Source organism: Scyliorhinus torazame, chromosome 6 (genome assembly GCF_047496885.1).
Source record: "Scyliorhinus torazame isolate Kashiwa2021f chromosome 6, sScyTor2.1, whole genome shotgun sequence".
Taxonomy (NCBI): Eukaryota; Metazoa; Chordata; class Chondrichthyes; order Carcharhiniformes; family Scyliorhinidae; genus Scyliorhinus; species Scyliorhinus torazame.
Window position 1 is genome coordinate 241343439 of NC_092712.1, and position 24826 is coordinate 241368264.

Here is a 24826-nt window from a genome sequence, read left to right on the forward strand (position 1 = left end):
GGCGCAGCATGGGTTCACAAAGGGTAGGTCGTGTCTGACTAATTTGGTAGAATTTATTGAGGATGTTACCAGTGCAGTAGATAACGGGGAGCCAATGGATGTGGTATATCTGGATTTCCAGAAAGCTTTTGACAAGGAGCCACACAAAAGGTTGCTGCATAAACTAAAGATGCATGGCATTGAGGGTAAAGTGGTAGCATGGGTAGAGGATTGGTTAACTAACAGAAAGCAGAGAGTGGGGATAAATGGGTGTTTCTCTGGTTGGCAACCTGTAACTAGTGGGGTCCCTCAAGGATCAGTGTTGGGCCCGCAGTTGTTCACAATTTACATAGACGATTTGGAGTTGGGGACCAAGTGCAATGTGTCAAAGTTTGCAGACGACACTAAGATGAGTGGTAAAGCAAAAAGGACAGAGGATACCGGAAGTCTGCAGAAGGATTTGGATAGGTTAGGTGAATGGGCTAGGGTCTGGCAGATGGAATTCAATGTTGCCAAGTGTGAGGCTATCCATTTTGGGAGGAATAACAGCAGAATGGATTATTATTTAAACGGTAAGATGTTAAAACATGCTGCTGTGCAGAGGGACCTGGGTGTGCTGGTGCACGAGTCGTAAAAAGTTGGTGTGCAGGTGCAACAGGTGATTAAGAAGGCTAATCGAGTTTTGTCTTTCATTGCTAGAGGGATGGAGTTCAAGACTAGTGAGGTTATGCTGCAATTGTATAGGGGCGGGGTTGCCTTGTTAATTAGGAATGAAATTAAATCAATAGCACTAAATGACATAGGGTCAGATGATGTGGAGTCTGTGTGGGTAGAGTTGAGGAACCACAAAGGCAAAAAAACCATAATGGGAGTTATGTACAGGCCTCCTAACAGTGGTCAGGACCGGGGCACAAAATGCACCACAAAATAGAAAGTGCATGTCAGAAAGGCAAGGTCACAGTGATCATGGGGGACTTCAATATGCAGGTGGACTGGGCAAATAATGCTGCCAGTGGACCCAAGGAAAGGGAATGCATTGAATGTTTACAGGAGGGCTTTTTGGAACAGCTTGTGATGGAGCCCACAAGGGAACAGGCCATTCTGGACTGAGTGTTATGTAATGAGCCAGACTTGATTAAAGATCTTAAAGTAAGGGAACACTTAGGAGGCAGTGATCATAATATGGTAGAATTCAATCTCCAATTTGAAAGAAAGAAGGTAGAATCAGATGTAAAGGTGTTACAGTTAAATAAAGGTAACTACAGGGGCATGAGGGAGGAACTGACGAAAATCGACTGGGAGCAGAGCCTAGTGGGAAAGACAGTAGAACAGCAATGGCAGGAGTTTCTGGGAGTAATTGAGGACACAGTGCAGAGGTTCATCCCAAAGAAAAGAAAGGTTATCAGAGGGGGGATTAGGCAGCCATGGCTGACAAAGGAAGTTAGGGAATGCATCAAAGCAAAAGAGAAAGCCTACAATGTGGCAAAGAGTAGTGGGAAGTCAGAAGATTGGGAAGGCTACAAAAACAAACAGAGGATAACAAAGAGAGAAATATGAAAAGAGAGGATCAAATATGAAGGTAGGCTAGCCAGGAACATTAGGAATGATAGTAAAAGTTTCTTTAAATACATTAAAAACAAACGGGAGGCAAAAGTTGACATTGGACCGCTCCAAAATGACACTGGTAATTTTGTGATGGGAGACAAGGAAATAGCTGAGGAACTAAATAAGTACTTTGCGTCAGTCTTCACAGTAGAAGACATGAGTAATATCCCACCAATTCCGGAGAGTCAGGGGGCAGAGTTGAATATGGTAGCCATCACAAAGGAGAAAGTGCTAGAGAAACTAAGAGGTCTAAAAATTGATATATCTCCGGGCCCAGATGGACTACATCCTAGAGTTCTAAAGGAGATAGCTGAAGAAATAGTGGAGGCGTTAGTTATGATCTTTCAAAAGTCACTGGAGTCCGGGAAAGTCCCAGAGGATTGGAAAATCGCTGTTGTAACCCCCCTGTTCAAGAAGGGAACAAGGAAAAAGATGGAAAATTATAGGCCAATTAGCCTAACCTCGGTTGTTGGCAAGATTCTAGAATCCATTGTTAAGGATGAGATTTCTAAATTCTTGGAAGTGCAGGGTCAGATTAGGACAAGTCAGCATGGATTTAGTAAGGGGAGGTCGTGCCTGACAAACCTGTTAGAGTTCTTTGAAGAGATAACAAATAGGTTAGACCAAGGAGAGCCAATGGATGTTATCTATCTTGACTTCCAAAAGGCCTTTGATAAGGTGCCTCACGGGAGACTGCTGAGTAAAATAAGGGCCCATGGTATTCGAGGCAAGGTACTAACATGGATTGACGATTGGCTGTCAGGCAGAAGGCAGAGAGTTGGGATAAAAGGTTCTTTTTCGGAATGGCAACCGGTGACGAGTGGTGTCCCGCAGGGTTCAGTGTTGGGGCCACAGCTGTTCTCTTTATATATTAACGATCTAGATGACGGGGCAGGGGGCATTCTGGCTAAGTTTGCCGATGATACAAAGGTAGGTGGAGGGGCAGGTAGTATGGAGGAGGTGGGGAGGCTGCAGAAAGATTTAGACAGTTTAGGAGAGTGGTCCAAGAAATGGCTCATGAAATTCAACGTGGACAAGTGCGAGGTCTTGCACTTTGGAAAAAAGAATAGAGGCATGGACTATTTTCTAAACTGTGACAAAATTCATAATGCTGAAGTGCAAAGGGACTTGGGAGTCCTAGTCCAGGATTCTCTAAAGGTAAACTTGCAGGTTGAGTCCGTAATTAAGAAAGCAAATGCAATGTTGTCATTCATCTCAAGAGGCTTGGAATATAAAAGCAGGGATGTACTTCTGAAGCTTTATAAAGCATTAGTTAGGCCCCATTTAGAATACTGTGAGCAATTTTGGGCCCCACACCTCAGGAAGGACATACTGGCACTGGAGCGGGTCCAGCGGAGATTCACACAGATGATCCCAGGAATGGTAGGCCTAACATACGATGAACGTCTGAGGATCCTGGGATTATATTCATTGCAGTTTAGGAGGTTGAGGGGAGATCTAATAGAAACTTACAAGATAATGAATGGCTTAGATAGGGTGGATGTAGGGAAGTTGTTTCCATTAGCAGGGGAGACTAGGACCCGGGGGCACAGCCGTAGAATAAAAGGGAGTCACTTTAGAACAGAGATGAGGAGAAATTTCTTCAGCCAGAGAGTGGTGGGTCTGTGGAATTCATTGCCACAGAGGGCGGTGGAGGCCGGGACGTTGAGTGTCTTTAAGACAGAAGTTGATAAATTCTTGATTTCTCGAGGAATTAAGGGCTATGGAGAGAGAGCGGGTAAATGGAGTTGAAATCAGCCATGATTGAATGGCGGAGTGGACTCGATGGGCCGAATGGCCTTACTTCCGCTCCTATGTCTTATGGTCTTAGGGGTGTTGGTGAGGCCTCATCTGGAGTATTGTGTTCAGTTTTGGTCTCCTTACCTGAGAAAGGACATATTGGCACTGGAGGGAGTGTAGAGAAGATTCACTAGGTTGATCCCAGAGTTGAGGGGATTAGATTATGACGAGAGGTTGAGTAGACTGGGACTGTACTCATTGGAGTTTAGAAGGATGCGGGGGGATCTTATTGAGACATATAAAATCATGAAGGGAATAGATAGGATAGATGCGGGCAGGTTGTTTCCACTGGTCGGGGAAAGCAGAACTAGGGGGCATAGCCTCAAAATAAGGGGAGGTAGATTTAGGACGGAGTGTAGGAGGAACTTCTTCACCCAAAGGGTTGTGAATCTCTGGAATTCCTTGCCCAGTGAAGCAGTTGAGGCTCCTTATTTAAACGTTTTTAAGAAAAAGATAGATGCCTTTCTAAAGAATAAAGGGATTCGGGGATATGGTGAACGGGCTGGAGAGTGGAGCTGAGTCCACAAAGATCAGCCATGATCTCATTAAATGGCGGAGCAGGCTCGAGGGGCCAGATGGCCTACTCCTGTTCCTAGTTCTTATGTTCTTATAAATGTGAGGTTATCCACCTTGGTAGCAAAAAAGAGAAGGCAGATTATTATCTGAATGGTATAGATTGAGAGAGGGGAATGTGCAATGAGACTTGGGTGTCCTCATACACCAGTCACCGAAGATAAGCAGGCGGTGAAGAAGATAAATTATATGTTGGCCTTCGTAGAGAGAGGTTTCGAGTACGGGAGCAGAAATGTCTTGCTGCAATTATACAGGGCCTTGGTGAGGCTGCATCTGGAATATTGTGTAAAGTTTTGGTCTCCTTACCTGAGGAAGGATGTTCTTGCTGTAGAGTGTAACAACACCAAGTTAAAGTCCAACAGGTTTGTTTGGAATCACTAGCTTTCGGAGCATAGCTCCTTCATCAGGTGAGCTTGCTATAGAGTGTCATGTGAGAGTACCTTTAAGAAATGGGTGTTTAAGAAATGTACCTTTAAGAAATGGGTGTTTATCAGTGATGTCAGAGAGTGGGTGGAGCTGGGCTGTCTGTCAGCTTTTTACTTTCGTTTTAGGCTGTTTGCTGCAGGGTGTGTTTTAGTTTCGTTTTCAGAGCTGGATAGCTGCAGTCACAGCCAGAAAGGGTATTAGTCTCTCGCGCTGTAATCTAAAAACTGTAAATCGATCCTTTGGTGATTTAAAACTAATAACTGCTCTCAGTAGTGACTTTAAGCTGATGTGCTTCTGTTTAAAGTTTTTTTAAAAAGTCTTATGGATGTTAAAAGGACAGCTTAAGGATTACTTAGTGTTGTATTCTTTGGGGGTTGTATTTGAATTAATGGTTGCTAAGATGTTCACTGTATGTTTTAAAAAGGTTAACTTGAGTTCATAGAATAAACATTGGGCGGGATTCTCCACTCCCGTGCCGAAGTGTCCCCGCCGTCGAGGTTCACGACGGCGCAAAACGGCCCCTATCCCGACCAATTCAGGGCCCGATAATGGGCTAGGATCGGGGCCGCGTCATCTACACGCGCCAGGCCTTGTCGCCGCGTAAAGGCGGCGCAGCATACATGACGCATAACTGGCGTCACCCGCGCATGCGTGGTTGCCGTCCTCTCCGAGTCCGCCTCGCAAGAAGATGGTGGACGGATCTTGCGGGGTCGCGGAAGGAAGGAGGTCCTCCTTCAGAGAGGACGGCCCGACGATCGGTGGGCACCGATCGCGGACCATCCCACATTTGAGGTACCCCCCGGTGCAGGATCTCCCCCCCCCCCCCCCCCCCCCCCCACAGGCTGTCCCCCCAGCGTTCGTGCGCTGTTCCTGATGGCAGCGACCAGGTGTGGACGGCGCCGGGGGGAACCCACTGTTTTGGCCTGGCCGCTTGGTCCATCCGGGCCTGAGAAAGCGGGGGTGCCGGAGAGTCGTCATTTTGGGTGCCTCCGACGATTCTGCGGCCCGCGGAACTCGGCAGGGCCGTTCCCGCCGCTTGGGAGAATCGCAGGAGGGCGTCGGACCGGCGTCCCGGGAAATTTTGGCGGCCCAGGCGATTCTCCCAACCGGCGCGGGAGTGGAGAATCTCACCCATTGTTTTGCTTTGAAAATTACTTTTCCATTTCTGCTGTACCACACCTGTAGAGTGGGCCGTGTGCTCCCCATACCACAATCTATTAAAAGTTGTGGGTCAGGTGAACTCCATGATACACTTTGGGGTTCTCTAAACCCTGGCCCATAACAAGAGGGAATGCAGCGAAGGTTCACCGGGGAAGACGGGACTGACATACGAGGAGAGATTGAGTCAGTTAGGATTATATTCACTGCAGTTCAGGAGAATGAGGGGTGATCTCATCAAAATCTAAGAAACTAACAGGACTAGACAGGGTAGATGCAGGAAGGATGTTCCCGATCGTGGGGAGTCCAGAACTATGGATCACAGTCTAAGAGTGCGGGTAAATTATTTAGGACTGAGATATGGAGAAATTTCTTCACCCAGAGAGTGGTGAGCCTGTGGAAAGCAGTTCAGGTCGAAACATTGTATGTATTCAAACAGGAATTAGATATAGCTCTTGGGGCTAAAGGGATCAAAGGATATGGGGGGAATAGCGGAAACAAGTTACTGGGTTGTCTGACCTGCCATGATCATAATGAATGGTGGAGCAGGCTGGAAGGGCCAAATGGCCTACTCCTACTCCTATTTTCTATGTTTCTATGACATCCATCTGATCTGATTGGCTGGTACCTCTCTTGGCCTAGCAGTGCCAGAAGCTGCAGTGGACAGGACTGTGATTGCATGCAGTTCCCAGACTTCCCAGATGATCTTTAACTATGAGGTCAATTATTAAGTGAGTAGGCCTCCATCAACAACCTCCTTTTAACAGTAAGTGTTCCCCAAAAGGCCTGGCCACTGCAGATGACAATCTCTCTGCCAACACCCCTAGCTCACTGTGTTTATCCCCCAGGCCTCATTTCCACTCCCCACCCTCAGACCCCTTTATCTCGTCCATGACTCCCAGGACAGCTAAATGAATAAAATATAAAAGTAAGGAAGTGTTGCTGCAACTGTACAAGGCATTGGTGAGACCGCATCTGGAGTACTGTGTACAGTTTTGGTCCCCTTACTTGACAAGAGATGTAGTTGTATTAGAGACAGTTCAGAGGAAGTTCACTACATTGATTTCAGAGATGAGGGTTTGTCTTTTGATGAGAGATCAAACCGTTTAGGCCTATATTCTCTTGAGTTTAGAAGAATGAGAGGAGGTCTAATTGAGGTATATAAAATGATAAAAGGTATTGACAAAATAAACGTAGAGCAGATACTTCCTCTTGTGGGGAAATCTCGAACGAGAGGTCATAGTTTTAGGGTAAGTGGTAGCAGATTTGAAACAGTGATGAGGAGAAAATACTTATTTCAAAGGGTGGTGAATCTGTGGAATTCACTACTACAGATTGCGATGAATGCTGGGATATTAAGTAAATTTGAAGAGGTCAACGGATTTTTAATTAGTAATGGGTTGAAGGGTTATGGAGAACGGACAGGAAAGTGGAGTTGAGGCCAAGATGAGATCAGCCCTGATTGTATTGAATGGCAGAGCGAGCTCGAGGAGCTGAATTGCCTATTCCTGCTCCGAACTCTTATGTTCCCACCTGAGGTGTCTGAGCAGGGTCACTTTTCAGGCTTCCCTCCTGCACCTGAACACTTCCCATCAGCCTGAAAATTGAAGCTGGGCAGAAAACAGCCCTTAAGTTCTCATTAATCTGCCACTTAATGGTCTCAACTGGGGCAAGGGAATGGAGGTCAGGCCTAGGCACCACCTATCTCACAGTAAATTTCCAAAGACGATGGGGTGGCCGAGAGACCAATGGGAAGGCAATGCAAATATTTTTATGGTTCCCCCCTGCCTATAAACCTGATGGAATGTAAAATTAAGCAGAAATTTGACATTAAGGTCTCTATGCATCCAAAGCTACCCCAAATGCCCAGCTCATTTTACCTGCTAAATGGCTAGTTACCTTGAGATAATTTTGGAGGACTTGGACAGCACTTCAGTTGCACAGTCCAGTTGGAATGAACAAAATCTGATTATAGATCTCTAGCATTCGTCTTGAGGAACAAAATAACAAGGCAAATGATGTGACAACATCGCAACTCATATCCAGACCATCTTTTGGGTTATATATGTTTAACATCAAGTCTAACATGTTTATTTAATCATATTTTATAGCAAACATTCAACTATGGACATGATAAAAACTTTCGGAATGACAAGGGTATTGATTATAAACATTGAGCATAGAAATATACAGGAGACAAAACAATGTTCATCTTTAATCTAAGTAAGTCTTGGTGATTTGAATTGTTTTATAGTTTTACATTTGAAATAAACATGTTTCAGATTGGCCCTGAGCTAAAAGAAATTCTTGAAGAATTGAAACATTGATTCTAGAGTAGTTCAGTTCAATCTGATTCCACTGAGGCTTTTCCTGTATTTCACTGGGCTTTTTAAAGAAAGGCCTTGGATTTTATCCTGAAGTTCCCAAATTAAATTACAGATCATTTTTAAGCATCAGAGAAAATACACATTCTAAAAATTATGCAAACATTATTATTCCTTTTTGATGAAAACAGAGCTTTCTGTTTAGCATTCTAGAACATTTAATAACACTGTGTCACTTGCAAACCCAGATCTTGAGTGGATTGAAATTCCGAAGGTGCACTGTGTGATAATAAAACAATGAGCATCATAAGCATGGTCAGAATGTGACACCTAAGCCCAGAATGATGAATATTTTGGTCAGTTCATTTTCAGTATTCTCCAGCATCATATCTGAAGGGGTGAGCTATTCGGTCAGTGTAGGAGTTTGTGGAATAATTTCCATATCTGTAGTTTTCCAGCCCTTCGGCCCGTTCTGTTTTAGAGGGTACTTCTTGTTGATAGGCTGTGGCTGATTTAATCATGCCATTATCCTCCTGGAACTTTGCCTCAGGGTAAATTATAGGAGAAAGGGTGTCTGCCAAGTGATTACAGTTTGGAAGATTTTTGGCATCACAAATATTGTCACCAAACTTAGCCACAGGCTTATAAGTTTGGTAGGAAACCTTAGTAGTCGTGGTTATGATAGTCTGCAGAGCTGGAGGCGTGGACCCAGTGCCACCTAATCTGCAGGGGTATTCTCCATTGTAGTAATGACTTGAATTGGGTGTGACACGGCTGCATTCATTCCGGTCTCCATATCCTTTTAATATCTGTTTCCACCCGTGATGTTTACTTGGCCCATCAAAGTTCCGATCATGGACATTCAGAGTGCCCATGTTGTGCTGGGATCCATTGAGTTGGATACACATCTTTCCTGAGTCAGTTTCAGATGGTATGTTACTAGAATCTTTATAAAGAGCTGAATAAGAGTTAGAGCCCATATAGCCAGGCATAGTAAAATCATAGCCACAGGAGCCTCGAGGTACATAGATCCTTGGATTGGAGACCTTCGGAAGTGGTGAGGCTGTTTCCACAAAACTGCTGCTGGAATCATAAGCAGGCTTGAAAGATTCTGCATTTTGAAATGGTGAGTAATGATGTGATGGAATAGGAAAGTTTGATTCTGCTATTATGCCAAATCTATCTGGAGCTTCCATACAAGACATGTGGTGGAGGCTGCTGAAGGGACCACCACTGTCATGATATCTACTTGCCTGGAGGGAAGCAAATAACAAAATATTAACTATAATAAATAGTGCAAGATACCTAGACAAGTTATGCTTCACATTTTAGAAATACTAGATATTAGGCGGCACAGTGGCGCAGTGGTTAGCTCTGCTGCCTCACAGTGCCGAGGACCCAGGTTCGATCCCGGCCCTGGGTCACTGTCCGTGTGGAGTTTGGACATTCTCCCTTTGTCTGTGTGGGTCTCACCCCCACAACCCAAAGATACACAGGTGGATTGGCCACGCTAAATTGCCCCTTAATTGGAAAAATAAAAATAGGTACTCGATGTTAAAAAATTGCTTCTAATGGTCATTTGCCAATATAATATTTGTCTTTCTGTACAAAGTTCAGAAACATCTCTCCAGAAAAATATACTAAAAGTAATGAAATGAAATGAAATGAAAATCGCTTATTGTCACAAGTAGGCTTCAAATGAAGTTAAAAAGTCCCTAGTCGCGACATTCCGGCGCCTGTTCGGGGAGGCTGGTACCGGAATTTTACAAAATGTTACCAGTTTCCCAGTGGAGCAAAGCTTTGTTTCAGTCTCCCTCACTCGAGAGTCAACCTGATGACATCTCAGTACTAACAGGGTATGTTCCACAATTTGAGAGATATTTTCTGCTGTTAATCATAGCGGCAGAGACAGGAATTAAAACTGATGACTGGAAACGGCAGGATATGTTGAAATCTTTTCTAATTTACTCCCAAACTTCTAGCCTCCTAAAAATAGTACTGAGAATAATAACTTTTTGCCGAAAAATTGTCTGGTGAAACCCTATTAGTTATAGCATCCAGAGAAAAAGATATCACTTTGCTGCTGGAGGAAAATAAAATGACTTGAAATTGGAATTGGTTCAATAATAGAGGAGTCAAATATTTTGGTGAAAAATCTATGGAGCACAGATTTTGCTGAAGATTTTATTTTAAGTTGCATTGTGTAAGGTTTACATTTATGAGAGAGAGCTGCCCAGGAGGACTGTCTCCACTGGTGACTAAGTGCCAGCCCAGTGACAGTGCTAATGCATAGTCCATTGCTCTGACCTGCATTTTAATCAGTTGAATAATACTCAGCACAGAGCAATTTAAATAGATGAGTAACAAACTGACTAGTCAATGTGTTACTTAGCTCTATATTTCAATGTCATGGGAGGAGGGGTTGAAGAATCTTTATGACTCAGGGCAATCCCAATCATAAGTGGTGCAAAGCCCATGAAATCAGTCTCCCACAATGTCCCCTTTTACCCATATTAGCATCCCCACAATACCTGCACTGTTCTTCCATCGATAACAACCATTTAATAAAATTGCATACAGAAATAATTCCATAGGATATTTCCACACTGCATCTACATGATTGAAAATCATGTCTGTGATTTCCTGCTCCCATTTAATTCAGGCGGGTTTGACTACAGGAGAGGAAAGTCTTGTGAGAGGCCTAAGGCAGGAAAGCTCGCCACAATCATTCCTTCCCCCTTTCAGTAGTGGGCTGCATTTCCTGCCATGCAACGTTGGGTACCTCATGACTACATTTGCATCTAATTATTTTGCCTCCATACAGGAATCACCTCCACCATCCAATAATCCACCCATGGCAGTGTGACGTGACAACAGCGAGAAGCATGCTGCGCTCACCTCCAGATTCAGTGATTGCTATGGTCACCCTGCACCATTAACCAACTGGGCAAGCACACTGGTGGAGCCCTGCAATGTAGTCCACAGAGGATATCACCTATCATGGTTGTCTGTTACACCCTTCACAACCTGGCACTTCAACAGGGGGGGGAGAACTGCCTGAGGAGGAGATGGAGGAGTGGCACCTTTCCTTGGAGATCATCGAGGTGGACGAGGAAGAAGAGTCCTGGAGCGAGAAGATGTTGGTCATGAGGCAGTGCCGATGGCCAGTTGGGACAAACAAGCTCAGGATGTGTTCATTACCATCTGATTCATGAAAGGTGATGATCCGAACCACTGAGGACATCCCATCATCCTCACACTCATTCCAGGCTCTCCCATCTGACCGCTGGCAGCACACACCCTCAATGATAAGGCTTGTATCATGGGAAGGGAGCGGTTGCAAGAGGATGATGACGATTTGCAGTGGGGACAGTTCATAGCTGAGGAGGGATTTTAGAATGTAAGGAGGTGCTTGGTGATCTGTGCCCTTGAGGGTCAGTGTCACTGGAGGCTGATGCTAATGGAATATGGGGGCCAGCCCAGGGCCACATGTGCAGAGAGTACTCATTGACAATGGCTGGGTTGAGTGATGGTAGCCCTGAACATTGTGTCTCATCTCCACAACCCCAAAAAGATGTGCAGGGTAGGTGGATCGGCCTCGCTAAATTGCCCCTTAATTGGAAAAAAAAATTGGTTACTCTAATTTTTTTTAAATCCCAATTAAATCTTTTCTCGTTCAAAATACTGAGACATTATATTATAGTAATAACCGTTCCAACTGACCATTTCATGTTAGCATATCCCCACCACATGGGTTTCAATTTTTTGCAATTCTAAATTCCCTTGAAACTGGCCCTCCCACAGCACGCCGCTCCCTTGACACCGAGGGCAGCACGGCAGCACAGTGGTTAGCACAGTTGCTTCACAGCTCCAGGGTCCCAGGTTCGATTTCCGGCTTGGGTCACTGTCTATCCGGAGTCTACATATTCTCCCCGTGTTTGCGTGGGTTTCCTCTCACAGTCCAAAGGTGTGCAGGTTAGGTGGATTGACTATGCTAAATTGCCCTCAGTGTCCAAAAAAGGTGAGGTGGGGTTATGGGGATGGGATGGAGGTATGGGCTTGGTAGGATGCTCTTTCCACAGATGGTGCAGGCTCGATGGGCCAAATGGCCTCCTTCTGCACTGTAAGTTCTATGATTCTATGATCAGTTATTCATCTCAACCATCAATGTTTAAGGGTGAGGGTGTTTTGGCAGATGGTAATGCAGTAAGCAATTAATGGAATATCCCAACTTGTTGCAACATTCTTAGCAAAATCTGAAACAATGACGTGTTCCCTACCTCTGATTCCATATGCCTCTTTTTATGTACAAAGTGTGGGGAGGACATTCGTCTCTTCACAGCACTTCTTCTTGCTTCTGTTTCTGATTTACTTTCTGGTCTTGGATGATCATGTACACCTTTGGCCTGTGTATTTAATATGTTAATGTTGATCAGTATGGATTTTACATAGCCCTGACCAACAGTATCAAAACCAATAATGTTATTTTACACTAAAGATTATAAACTTCTGTTTATAAAATATCATCAGGCTGACCCATACATAGTTCATTGTTTCACATGATTGCACGTGGAGAATACGTAAATAATGACATTTATTATCATTATTCATTCAATAAAATAAGAATGAAGTGTAACAATGAAATATCATGGGGCTGGATTCTCACCCCACCGCGCCACATTTCTATCTCACTCCACCGGTGGGATTCTCCATTTCGCCAGCTGGTCAATGCGGTTTCCCATTGTGGGGCAGCCCCACGCCATTGGGAAACCCCCGGGCTGACGGCAAAACAGAGCATCCCGACGGCGGAGAATCCAGCCCCATATCTAACAACCCAATTCAAACCAATTTTAATCTCAGAAACCCCGCTTTAGGAGGTAAAGTTTTCCAATGCATGCTGCTTGTATGTATAGAAAACCGTGGGCGGAATTCTCTGATAATGGGGCTATGTCCCCACGCCCACGGGCAAACAGGCGCAAATCACTCTGGACTTTCCTGGAGAAAATCCAGAGTGATTCTCCGTTTTGCAGGGGGCTAGCAGGGCCCCGAGGTGCTCCTCGCAGTTCCGGCTGTCGATACGGGGCCTTGCACTTCCGGCCGCACATGGGGGACCCACACAGAGGGCCGGACCTGACAATATAGGCCCCTCTGAGATGCCGATCAGTGGCCCCCGATCTTGAGCCTGGCCATCCTGGAGGCCCCTCCCGATGATGGATCCCCCCGCCCCCCACCAGGATGGCCGCGGACTGAGTCTGCAGCCGCCACTCCGAGCTCCTGCCGTGTGGAACTATGAGTGAACCATTCAGGCGGGAACTCAGCTAGTTGTCGGCGGAGAATCTTTCAATGGCCCCCGACCGGCACCGCCTCAACCGCGCGCGCGTTTGGCGCCGATTCGCAGGTCCCTGGAGAATCGCGGGAGTGGCGTCGGACCCGATCACGGGTCTGACGCCCATTCAACGCCCCCGCGCCGAGCGCGATTGCGGCCAAGTGGCTTGGAGAATCCCGGCCATGATGCCTGTGATTTTTTTTCAGCAATTAAAAAAAAAAATGTTAAATGTGTCAGTGATTACTGCTATCGAGATGGAGCAGGGAATGGGACTCTGGTACGGCCTTGATGGACCAAATGAACATAAGAACTAGGAGCAGGAGTAGGCCATCTGGCCCCTCGAGCCTGCTCCGCCATTCAATGAGATCATGGCTGATCTTTTTTGGACTCAGCTCCACTTTCCGGCCCAAACACGATAACCCTTAATCCCTTTATTCTTCAAAAAACTATCTATCTTTATCTTAAAAACATTTAATGAAGGAGCCTCAACTGCTTCACTGGGCAAGGAATTTCATAGATTCACAACTCTTTGAGTGAAGAAGTTCCTCCTAAGCTCAGTCCTAAATCTACTTCCCCTTATTTTGAGGCTATGCCCCCTAGTTCTGCTTTCACCCGCCAGTGGAAACAATCTGCCCGCATCTATCCTATCTATTCCCTTCATAATCTTATACGTTTCTATAAGATCCCCCCGCATCCTTCTAAATTCCAACGAGTACAGCCCCAGTCTACTCAACCTCTCCTCGTAATCCAACCCCTTCAGCTCTGCCTTTAACCTAGTGAATCTCCTCTGCACACACTCCAGCGCCAGTACGTCCTTTCTCAGGTAAGGAGACCAAAACTGAACACAATACTCCAAGTGTGGCCTCACTAACACCTTATACAATTGCAGCATAACATCCCTAGTCTGAAACTCCATCCCTCTAGCAATGAAGGACAACATTCCATTTGCCTTCTTAATCACCTGTTGCACCTGTTAAACTAACTTTTTGCGACTCATGCACTAGCACACCCAGGGCTCTCTGCACAGTGGCATGTTTTAATATTTTATCATTTAAATAATAATCCCTTTTGCTATTATTCCTACCAAAATGGATAACCTCACATTTGTCAACATTATGGTCTCCTGTAGAATAATGACTCTATGGACAAAATTTTGTTGGGGCAGTGGCAGGTCTAACAGCAGGTCAGAAAGCCAGGGACAACTCCACCTTTTCCCAAAGCCTCACTGAATTCTGCGGCAATCAGACAAACTTCCTTAGACAGCACCTTCCAAACCCACGACCACTACTAGAAGGACAAGAGCAGCAGATACCTGGGAGTCCTACCTCCTGGAAGTTTCCCTCCACGTCACTCACAACCCTGACTTGGAAATATATCACTTTTCCTTCACTGTCGCTGGGACAAAATCCTGGAACTCCCTCCCTAACAGCACAGTGGGTGTACCTACAGCTCAGGTACTGCAGTGGTTCAAGAAGGCAACGAACCACCACTTTCTGAAGGGCAACTAGGGATGGGCAATAAATGCTGGCTAACCAGCGCCACCCACATCCTGTAAATGAATTTTTTTTAAACTGGCATCAAGGTTCCTTTTAAAGGATGATATTCTGTTTCCTGGTGCTGCTGGTCAATTGGACGGGTGGCTGTACTTCAGTTGCAGCCATGGTCAGTGATGGAACTGCACCTAGCCCAGAACATCATCATGGGCTTTCCCTGACACCAAGGTTGGGGTCATGAAGGCTAGTCAGGCAGAACCCAACAAGAGGAGAAATGTGGAGGCAGGGGTGGCCATTTCATGGGTTGGCCCTTGCTGCTAGGGTTACCTTCTGTGGTCCAGTATAGTAGAATGCCAATAGCAGTGGAACATCCCCAAAGCTATCTTTCAAAGTTCATTTAAGGGCTGCAACTGGCCTCTGACGGGAAAGCCATCCTCCAATTTAGGGCAATTTAGCATAGCCAAACCACCTAATCCGCACGTCTTTGGACTGTGGGAGGAAACCGGAGTATCCGGAGGAAACCCACGCAGATACGGGGAGAACGTGCAGACTCCACACAGACAGTGACCCAGCGGGGAATTAAACCAGGGACCCTGGCGCTGTGAAGCCACAATGCTATCCACTGTGCTACCGTGCATGTTGATTGTCTTGTTATAATTTAGATATATGGGTCGGGACTCTCCAATCCCGCGGCCAAGTTCTGACACCGGCGGGTGCTACTCCGGCATCAACGAGCCTCAAGTAGCAGGTATTCACCTCTTCCTAGAGGGCGAGTAGGGGGCTGGAGTGGTGTCCGCTGCTCTGGCGCGCGAAAGCCAGTGCGCCACGGCCGGCGTGAGTCCACGCATGCGCGACAAGGCCGCCGTGAGTTTATGCATGCCGCCACGGCCAGCGTGCGTCCGCGCATGCGCGTGGGTTCCGTTCTCCGCGTCAGCCCCCGGGCAATATGGCGGAGCCCTACAGGGGCCCGGCGCGGAGGAACATAGGACGTAGGAACTAGCCTGCCCGCCGATCAGTAGGCCCTGATCGCGGCCAGGCCACTGTGGAGGCCACCCCCGGGGTTGGATCCCTCCACCAGGACTGCCCCCGCAGGCGGAACTCCGAGATCCCGCAGGGTAGGACCATACGTAGCCTACGCCGGTGGGAGTCGGCTGAACTCGGCAGGCACTCGGCCCGCCGAGGCCCAGAAAATCGCCGGGGGGGGGCTGCTTTCAACAGCCCCTGATCGGCATGGCGGCAATCCCGCGGGTGCCCGAGAATCGGCAGCGGAGAATCGCCGGCCTACGTCGGAGCGGCATGGCGCGATTCTCAGATCCGGCGCTCGTGGTGGGAGAAACCCGGCCATGTTGTTTGTCTTCGACATTAGGTAAATATCTCTATGAGTGTGAACACATTTTGTAAATCTTAACCATCTGTCACCCATCCCTAAATAGATTTGAAAAAATGGCATTGCCATCTACTTGATAATGTGGAAAATTGCACAGCTGTGTCCTGTCAACAAAAAAGCAAGACAACCAAACAACAAAGAAGAGAACAGCACTGGCACAGGCCCTTCGGCCCTCCTAGCCTGCGCCTACCATGCTGCAAGTCAACCTAAAACCATCTACACTTCCGGGGTTCGTATCTCTCTATTCCCATCCTATTCATGTATTCGTCAAGACGTCCCTTGAACGTCACTATCGTCCCTGCTTCCACCACCTCCTCTGGCAGCAAGTTCCAGACACCCACTACCCTCTGTGTAAAAAACCTCCATCACGCATCTCCTCTAAACTTTGCCCCTCGCATCTTAAACCTGTGTCCCCCACTCTTTCATCTTGGGAAAAAGCATCTGACTATCCACTCTGTCAATGTCCCTCATAATTTTGTAGACTTCTATCAGGTCATCCCTCAACCTCCATCATTCCAGTGAGCATAAACCGAGTTTATCCAACCTGACCTCCGAGCTAATGCCCTTCATACCAGGCAATATCTGGTAAACCTCTTCTGTACCCTCTCCAAAGCCTCCACATGCTTCTGGTAGTCTGGCGACCAGAATTGAACACTATCGGCTGGATTCTCTGCAGCCCCATGCCAAAATCGTGGGTGGCGCCGGGGTGGAGAATCAAGTTTCACGCCGTAATCAAGCCTGGCACTGAAGATCGGCGTTGCCTCGGAGTACGCAACGCCACCAGGGGGCCATTGCCAGAAGCCCGCCCAGCAATCCTCCGCTCCCGACCAGCCAGGTTCCCGACGGCGTGGAACTAACCACCTATTGCTGGTTGTGGTGCTGGCATGGTGGCTGCGGACTCCGTCCGCAGCTGCCCTGGTTGGGTGCGGGCGAATCGGAGACCAAGAGGGGCCTTATAGGCAGCTGGTGATTAAATGTGCGGGGTTTGATGCTCGGGCGCACGGCTGATCGGGGGGTTTATCTTTTTTGTCTGGCTCCGCAGTCCAAGTCCGCCATGGAGCACGGCGCGGCTGCTGGAGGTCGCCGCCAACCGCATGCTGCGAAAGTCACTCCGGGTCCCTTCTCGCCCCCTGCAGGGCTTTGAATTCATCTAACTTTTTTCATGGATTTTCAGGAGTAAAACTCCACCGTTTTTACGCCGGTATAGGGACAGTCTCATTTTCAGAGAATCCAGCCCTATATTCCAAGTGTGGCCTAACTAAGGTTCTATACAGCTGCAGCATGACTTGCAAATTTTCATACTCAATGCCCCGACTGATGAAGGCAAGCATGCCTCATGCCTTCTTGACTACCTTATCCACCTGCATTGCCACTTTCAGTGACCTGTGTACCTGTACATCAAGATCCCGCTGCCTGTCAATACTATTAAGATCTCTGCCATTTACTGTGTATTTCCCACCCGCATTAGACCTTCCAAAATGCATTAATTCACATTTGTCCGGATTCAACTCCATCTGCCATCTCTCCGCCCAAGTCTCCAACCAATCTATGTATTGCTGTATCCTCTGACAGTCCTCATCGCTATCTGCAATTCCACCAACCCTTATGGATAACCAACCCATCAGCTAACATCAGCAAAGTAAAATTGTGGAGGGCATTGCCAACAGTGCTGTCATACACTTAGACCACACACTTACTACCACCTCTGTCTTGAAATTATCTAAAACTCTGTTGCTTTAACTCACACTAAGACCCATCCACCTAATATATCTGTACTAGCTGCTCACTGAGCAACATCAGTTCTTAGTTAAGAAATGCTTCAATTTTAAAATTCTCACCTTGGTTTTGAAATTCTGCCATGGCCTCACCCACACTCTCCAGCACCCAGTCCCTACCCCACCCTATCTCTGTAATTTCCTCCAACTCCTTCAAGATATCTCCCCTCTAATGCTGGCCGCATCTCCAATTTTAATCATTCCAACATTGGCCATGCCTTCAGCTGGCAAGGACCTAAGCTCTGGAATTCCCTCTTTAAACTTCCCTAACTTTTAATCTCTCTTTCCTCCTCTAAGATGCTCCTTCAAAACTACCTCTTTGACCAGCTTTTGGTCATCACACTCTTGTGAAGCACCTTAGGATGTTCCATTATGTTAAAGTTAGGTGAATTGGACATTCTGAATTCTCCCTCCGTGTACCCGAACAGGCGCCGGAGTGTGGCGACTCGGGTCTTTTCACAGTAACTTCATTGCAGTGTTTATGTAAGCCTATGTGTGACAATAAAGATTATTATTAAGGTGCTTTACAAATACAAGTTTTTGTTGTCCAAACATGCACACAAGAGATGAAATCCAGAGATGAGGGGTGGGATTCTCTGATCCCGTGACGGGGGGGCGCGAATCCTGCGACGCCACTCTGACGCCGGGCTGCCAGTTCTCCGGTAAATGGAGAATCAGCGCCAATGGCGCCGCGTGGTTGCAGTGTTTAGTGATTATAGAATGCACTGCAACAAATTGCCGAGGCATTTTTGCAATAACACCCCCAAAACCGTGACCTTTATCATCTAGATAGAGAAGTGGATAGAGGTACATGAGAACAATATCACCTCCAAGTCCCCTTCCAAATTGCTCAGCATCCTGACTTGGACATTTCTTCATCGTCACGCAGTCAAAATCCTGGAACGTCCTACCTAACAAAGTTGCGGGATTAGCATCATACAAGGAGCAATTCAGGAAGGACTCTCGCACCTCCTAAGGGACAACTAGTGATGAATAATAAATGCTGGCTTTGTCAGTTAAAACCACCATGAATTATGGAGAAGCTGACCCGACTCCATGAAAAATGCAGGGGGCTAGGAGATGTCAACCCCCGGAATGGAATCATTGGCGAGGGGGTGAAAGATGTGGCTCTGCTATCCGCAACCTTATCCCGCACCAGCAAAAATTGGGGTTGGCAGGCTTGTGGAATTGGGGTTGGCAGGCTTGTGGAGGCAGGAATCAAAAAGTTAATCTATAATTTTTAAATTCGCCGCCTGCATCAGTACCATCACAATTAGAGGCATGGAAATCCAGGCCTAGGTTTTATTTGATATTAGTTACATAACTTTAATTTTTAATAGAAAGGCTGTAATCAAGATGGCTACTTTCTAGGAAGATGAATCCAGGGTTCAAATTTTCGCCACTGTCATGAAGCCATTCCACACAAGAATTGTAATTCTCACAGTTGGATTATTAACATTTATTGGACTGTATAAATTGCAATCTGGTTACTCTAGAAGTGTGAGAGAACTATCACCACAGAAACATTGGCACTAAGGGCAGCACGGTGGCACAGTGGTTAGCATTGTTGCCTCACGGCGCCGAGGTCCCAAGTTCGATCCCGGCTCTGGGTCACTATCCGTGTGGAGTTTGCACATTCTCCCCATGTTTGCGTGGGTTTCGCCCCCACAACCCAAAGATGTGCAGGGTAGGTGGATTGGCCATGCTAAATTGGCCCTTAATTGGAAGAAATGAATTGGGTACTCTAAATTTTTTTTTGTTTTTTTGAAGAAACATTGGCACCAATTGTTTAATTTGTCACAAAAATGTCAACAGCACATTCACTTCCAGCTACTATTTTTCTTGATAGCTTGGGCATGATCTAGATAATCATTTCATTGAACCATTAGGCTCGTTTGAATATACGCATTCACCCAGCACCTGGGAGTCACTGACTGCACCGGCGATCATTTCCTGGGCACTAATTCGTACTGGTCTCCACAAGGAGTGGCCACTCTGGGTAGCACGATAGCACTGTGGCTTCACAGCAGCAAGGTCCCAGGTTCGATTCCCCGCTGGGTCACTGTCTGTGCGGAGTCTGCACCATTCTCCCCGTGTCTGCGTGGCTTTCCTCCGGGTGCTCCGGTTTTCTCCCACATTCCAAAGACTTGCAGGTTAGGTGGATTGGCCATGCTAAATTGCCCTTAGTGCCCAAAAAGGTTAGGAGGCGTATTGCATTATGGGGATAGGGTGGAAGTGAGGGCTTAAGTGGGTCGGTGCAATCTCAATGGGCCGAATGGTCTCCTTCTGCACTGTATGTTCTATGTTCTATTTTTGAGGCCGTTAAAGCCCCCCGAGTGATCGGGGACAGGGCAGGGCAATTACCTGGTACGCCCCATTGCACCCTGGCACTGCCAACCTGATGCTTCAGGTGCCTAGTTGGCACTACCTGGGGCACTGAACAGGTACCTGGCTAGCTGTGGCAGAGTGCCCAAGTGCCAGAAATGGCCAGCAGAGCAGGAAGAGGATGAATGATCTGCTGTGAGTGCCAGACTAAGTGCACGTACGTTGCACCTTACTGCAAACGAACACTCACAAGGCATCAGGCAATCTAAGTGTGTGGGTGCACAGGGATGTCCATTAGGAACATGGGTTGCTGCACTTCCCAGCAGTTGGGATTTCAGACTCGCATGTGGCTATCTGCACCTGAAGAACACCAATCTTATTTACTATGAATTGTCTGTTTACATGCATTCACTGTAAACCTAACTGTGACCTTACTGCATTCGCTCTTAGTTTGGATCCCCTCCTAACACCATACTCTTTTATCCTGTAGTGCTATCTGATTCTCTCAATCTTTGTTAACATTGTTTCTCCTTTCTAGTGTTCCATTCTGGTTCTCAGCTCTCTGCCAAGTTAGTATAAACTCTCCCCGATGGCATTGGCAAATAACCTTGTGATGCTATTGATCCTAGACATGTTGAGGTGTAACCTGCCAAATCTGTGTACTCCCCTTCCCTTCAGAACCAGTCTCAATTTTCCAGGAATCTAAAGCATCATCTCTCTAGCCATTCATCTGCTATCCTTCTATTTCCATACCCGCTCATTACAAAATGATGGAAAGAAAATAATGTAAATAGAGGGAAAGAAAGGTAGGATTGACAGCGAGAAAACAGAAAGAGAAAGTTAAAAAAAAACATTTTTAAAAATCTTGAATACATTGGGAAGGAATGAAGTCCACACTTTCTGCATTTAACCATACACATACAGATTTGTTGTCAAATTTACTTCATAATAATATTATTCTCAATGCAAACTCTGGGCAAAGTGTGGCACAGAGGGCAAGATTGAGGAATATGGTAGAGTGTCATTAAAAAGATTAAATAATATGTTGAGTATTGTTATTTAATTGAACACCTTTGTGTCTAAATATAACCTACCTGGAAAAATATAGCTTTGGTATCAAGCCTCCAAAAGTTTGTGACAGGATAGCCACTGTGACCTCGACAGGATATCAGTTCCAACGCTGAGTTACAGTTTGGACACACTCTTTCTGCAAAACATAAATCCGTAAATCTATCAATTAGGATGTTTATAATACAGGAATAGGAAACAAGACGGGCCCAATTCCTACTTCAGTGTTTTTTTTTAATTTTCCCAGCTCCCAGTTGAGAGCCTCGCCCACAGGCAGTATCTTTCAAAGATTCAAACTTGTGCCTTGGGCACTCTTACTGGGAGTGGCTTTTCAATAGAGGCTCGATTTCCAAGATTACCCAACTACTTTCCACAACATGGAATTAAAAGATAAACCAGTTAATGTGCACTCTTTAGTGATTCCACTTATGCATCAAAGTAAAGTTATAATTACTTCAAATGTGGCATTAATATTCAAATTCAGCATGTTAAGTAGCACATCAAATGTCAGATGTTTTTTATTGGTAGCTCTGCCCCTGAGTCAGAAAGTTGTGGGCTCAAGTTCCACTCCCAGGCTGGAGCACACAATGTCTTCGAGATGAGACCTTAAACCAAGTGTTGGGGGGGGAAGTTAAAAAGAAAATTAGGAAAGCCAAGAGTGTAGAATAAGGAAAACCCAAAGGCTTTTTTCATATGTGCAAATTACCTCAATGAGGAAACCAAATGTAACATTTCCAAGTTTGCTGACGACACAAAACTGGGCTGAATTGTGATTTGTGAGGATAATGCAAGGAGGCTTCAAGGTGATTTAGACAAGTTGAGTGAGTGGGTAAACACGTGGCAAATACAGTGCAACATAGCTAAATGTGAAGTTCAGTGTAAAAAACAGAATGGGAGAGTACTATTTACATGGGAATATATTGAGTAGTGTGAATGCACAAAGGAATCTGGATATCCTTATACACCAGTCAATGAATGCGGAAAGGCAGGTGCAGAAAGCAATTAGGAAGGCAAATGGTATGTTGGCCTTCATTGCAGGAGGACTTGAGTTACAAGACATGGACATAGACATAGAACAGTACAGCACAGAACAGGCCTTTCGGCCCTCGATGTTGTGTCGAGCCTTGTCCAAAACCAAGATCAAGCTATCCCACTCCCTGTCATTCTGGTGTGCTCCATATGCCTATCCAATAACCGCTTGAAAGTTCCTAAAGTGTTCTACTCCACTATCATAGCAGGCAGTCCATTCCACACCTAACCACTCTCTGAGTAAAGAATCTACCTCGGACATCCCTCCTATATCTCCCACCCTGAACCTTATAGTTATGCCCCCTTGTAACAGCTACATCCACCCGAGGAAATAGTCTCTGAACGTCCTCTCTATCTATCCCCCTCATCATCTTATAAACCTCTATTAAGTCGCCTCTCATCCTCCTCTGCTGCAAAGAGAAAAGCCCTAGCTCCCTCAACCTTTCCTCATAAGACCTACCCTCCAAACCAGGCAGCATCCTGGTAAATCTCCTTTGCACCCTTTCCAATGCTTCCACATCCTTCCTATAATGAGGTGACCAGAACTGCACACAATACTCCAAATGTGGGCTCACCAGGGTCATGTACAGTTGCAGCATAACCCCACGGCTCTTAAACTCAAGCCCCCTGTTAATAAACGCGAACACACTATAGGCCTTCTTCACAGCTCTATCCACTTGAGTGGCAACCTTCAGAGATCTGTGGACATGAACCCCAAGATCTCCCTGTTCCTCCACATTCCTTAGAACCCTGCCGTTGACCCTGTAATCTGCATTCAAATGTTTCCTACCAAAATGAATCACCTCGCACTTATCAGGGTTAAACTCCATCTGCCATTTTTTGGCACAGCTCTGCATCCTATCAATGTCTCTTTGCAGCCGACAACAGCCCTCCACCTCATCCACTACTCCACCAATCTTGATGTCATCAGCAAATTTACTGACCCACCCTTCAGCCCCCTATAAGACCATAAGACATTACAATGCAGGCCACTCAGCCCATTGAGTCTGCTCCACCATTCAATGAGATTATGGCTGATCTGATACAATCCTCAAGTCCATTTTCCCAGAGCAGCACAGTGGCGCAGTGGTTAGCATTGCTGCCTCACAACGCCAAGGTCCCAGGCTCGATCCCGGCTCTGGGTCACTTCCCTGTGGAGTTTGCTCATTCTCCCCGTGTTTGCGTGGGTTTCGACCCCACAACCCAAAGATGTGCAGGGTTGGTGGATTGGCCACACTAAATTGCCCCTTAATTGGAAAAAATGTATTGTGTACTCTAAATTTTAAAAAAAGGAAAAGAAACTCCACTTTCCTACCTTATCCCCCAAATCCTTGTTTCCTTTACTGATTAAATATCTATCTCAGCCTTGAACATACTTAATGACCCAGCTTCTACACCTCTCTGTGGTAAAGAATTCCACAGATTCACTACCCTCTGAGAGAATAAATTCCTCCTCATCTCTGTCTTAAATGGCTGACCCCTTACTCTAAGATTATGACCTCTGGTCCTAGACCCTCCCACAAGATGAAGCATCCACTCAGCATCTACCCTGTCAAGCCCCCTGAGAATCCTATAAGTCTCAGTAAGGTCACTTCTTATTCTACTCGACAATTTACCGAACCTCTCCTCATACGAAAAGCTCTCCATACCCGGGATCAACCTAGTTAGCCTTCTCTGGACTGCCTCCAATGCCAATCAATCTTTCCTCAAATAAGGGGACCAAAACGGTTCACAGTGTTCCAGGTGAGGTCTAATTAGTACCTTGTAAAATTTTAGTATGGCTTTCCTATATTTATATTCCATTCCCTTTGAAACAAAGGCCAGGATGTATGAGGTCAGAAGTAAAGATGTCTTACTGCAGATGTGCAGATCCTTGGTGAGACCACACCTTGAGTATTGTGTGCAGTTTTGGTCTCCCTACCTAAGAAAGGATATATTTGCCATAGAGGGAGTGCAACGGAGGTTCACAAGATTGATACTGTGGTTGGCGAGATTGTCCTTTGAGGAGAGATTGGTTTGACTGGGCCTGTACTCACTAAAGTTAAGATGGATGAGAGATCTCTGATTGAAATGTAAAAATTCTAACAGGGTTGGACAGACTAGATGTAGAGAGGATGTTTTCCCTGTTTGAGGAATCTAGAACAGTCTCAGGATACAGGGTAGACCATTTAGGACTGAAATGAGGAAAGATTCTTTCACTCAAAGGATAGTGAACTTGTGGAATTCTCTACCACAGAGGGCTGTGAATGTATTCAAGACACTGAATGCATTCAAGACAGAGATAGATTTTTTAAAAAATCTAATGGCATCAAGGGGCATGGGAAGAATCTGGGATCATACTGAATATGGGGATGGGGAGAATCTGGGATCAGAGCACGCAACGAAAATAGTCCTACTACTCTCAACAGGAGGGCATGAAGCGAGAGAAATCTATAATTGCTTTAATTATTTTGAAGGTGAGGACAACACCAAAGTAGACGTTATACTCAAAAAATTTGATGAACGCTGTAACAGTCCGTCTGGTGAGTTGCTGGAAAGATTTAACTCTTGTCAGAGAA

General features: G+C 46.0%; 1 protein-coding gene across 1 annotated transcript in view; it reads right to left on the reverse strand.

The window, feature by feature from the left end:
* Window positions 1–7616: 7616 nt before the first annotated feature.
* LOC140425355 (chorion-specific transcription factor GCMb-like) overlaps window positions 7617–24826 on the reverse strand; it is a 95973-nt gene continuing 78763 nt past the window's right edge. The window contains exons 3-5 of the mRNA XM_072509535.1: window positions 21266–21378; window positions 12146–12271; window positions 7617–9118 (exon numbers count right to left, since the gene is read on the reverse strand). Coding sequence (XP_072365636.1) covers window positions 8234–9118; window positions 12146–12271; window positions 21266–21378 — 1124 coding nt within the window. The 3' untranslated portion in view covers window positions 7617–8233. The remainder of the gene's footprint in view (window positions 9119–12145; window positions 12272–21265; window positions 21379–24826) is intronic.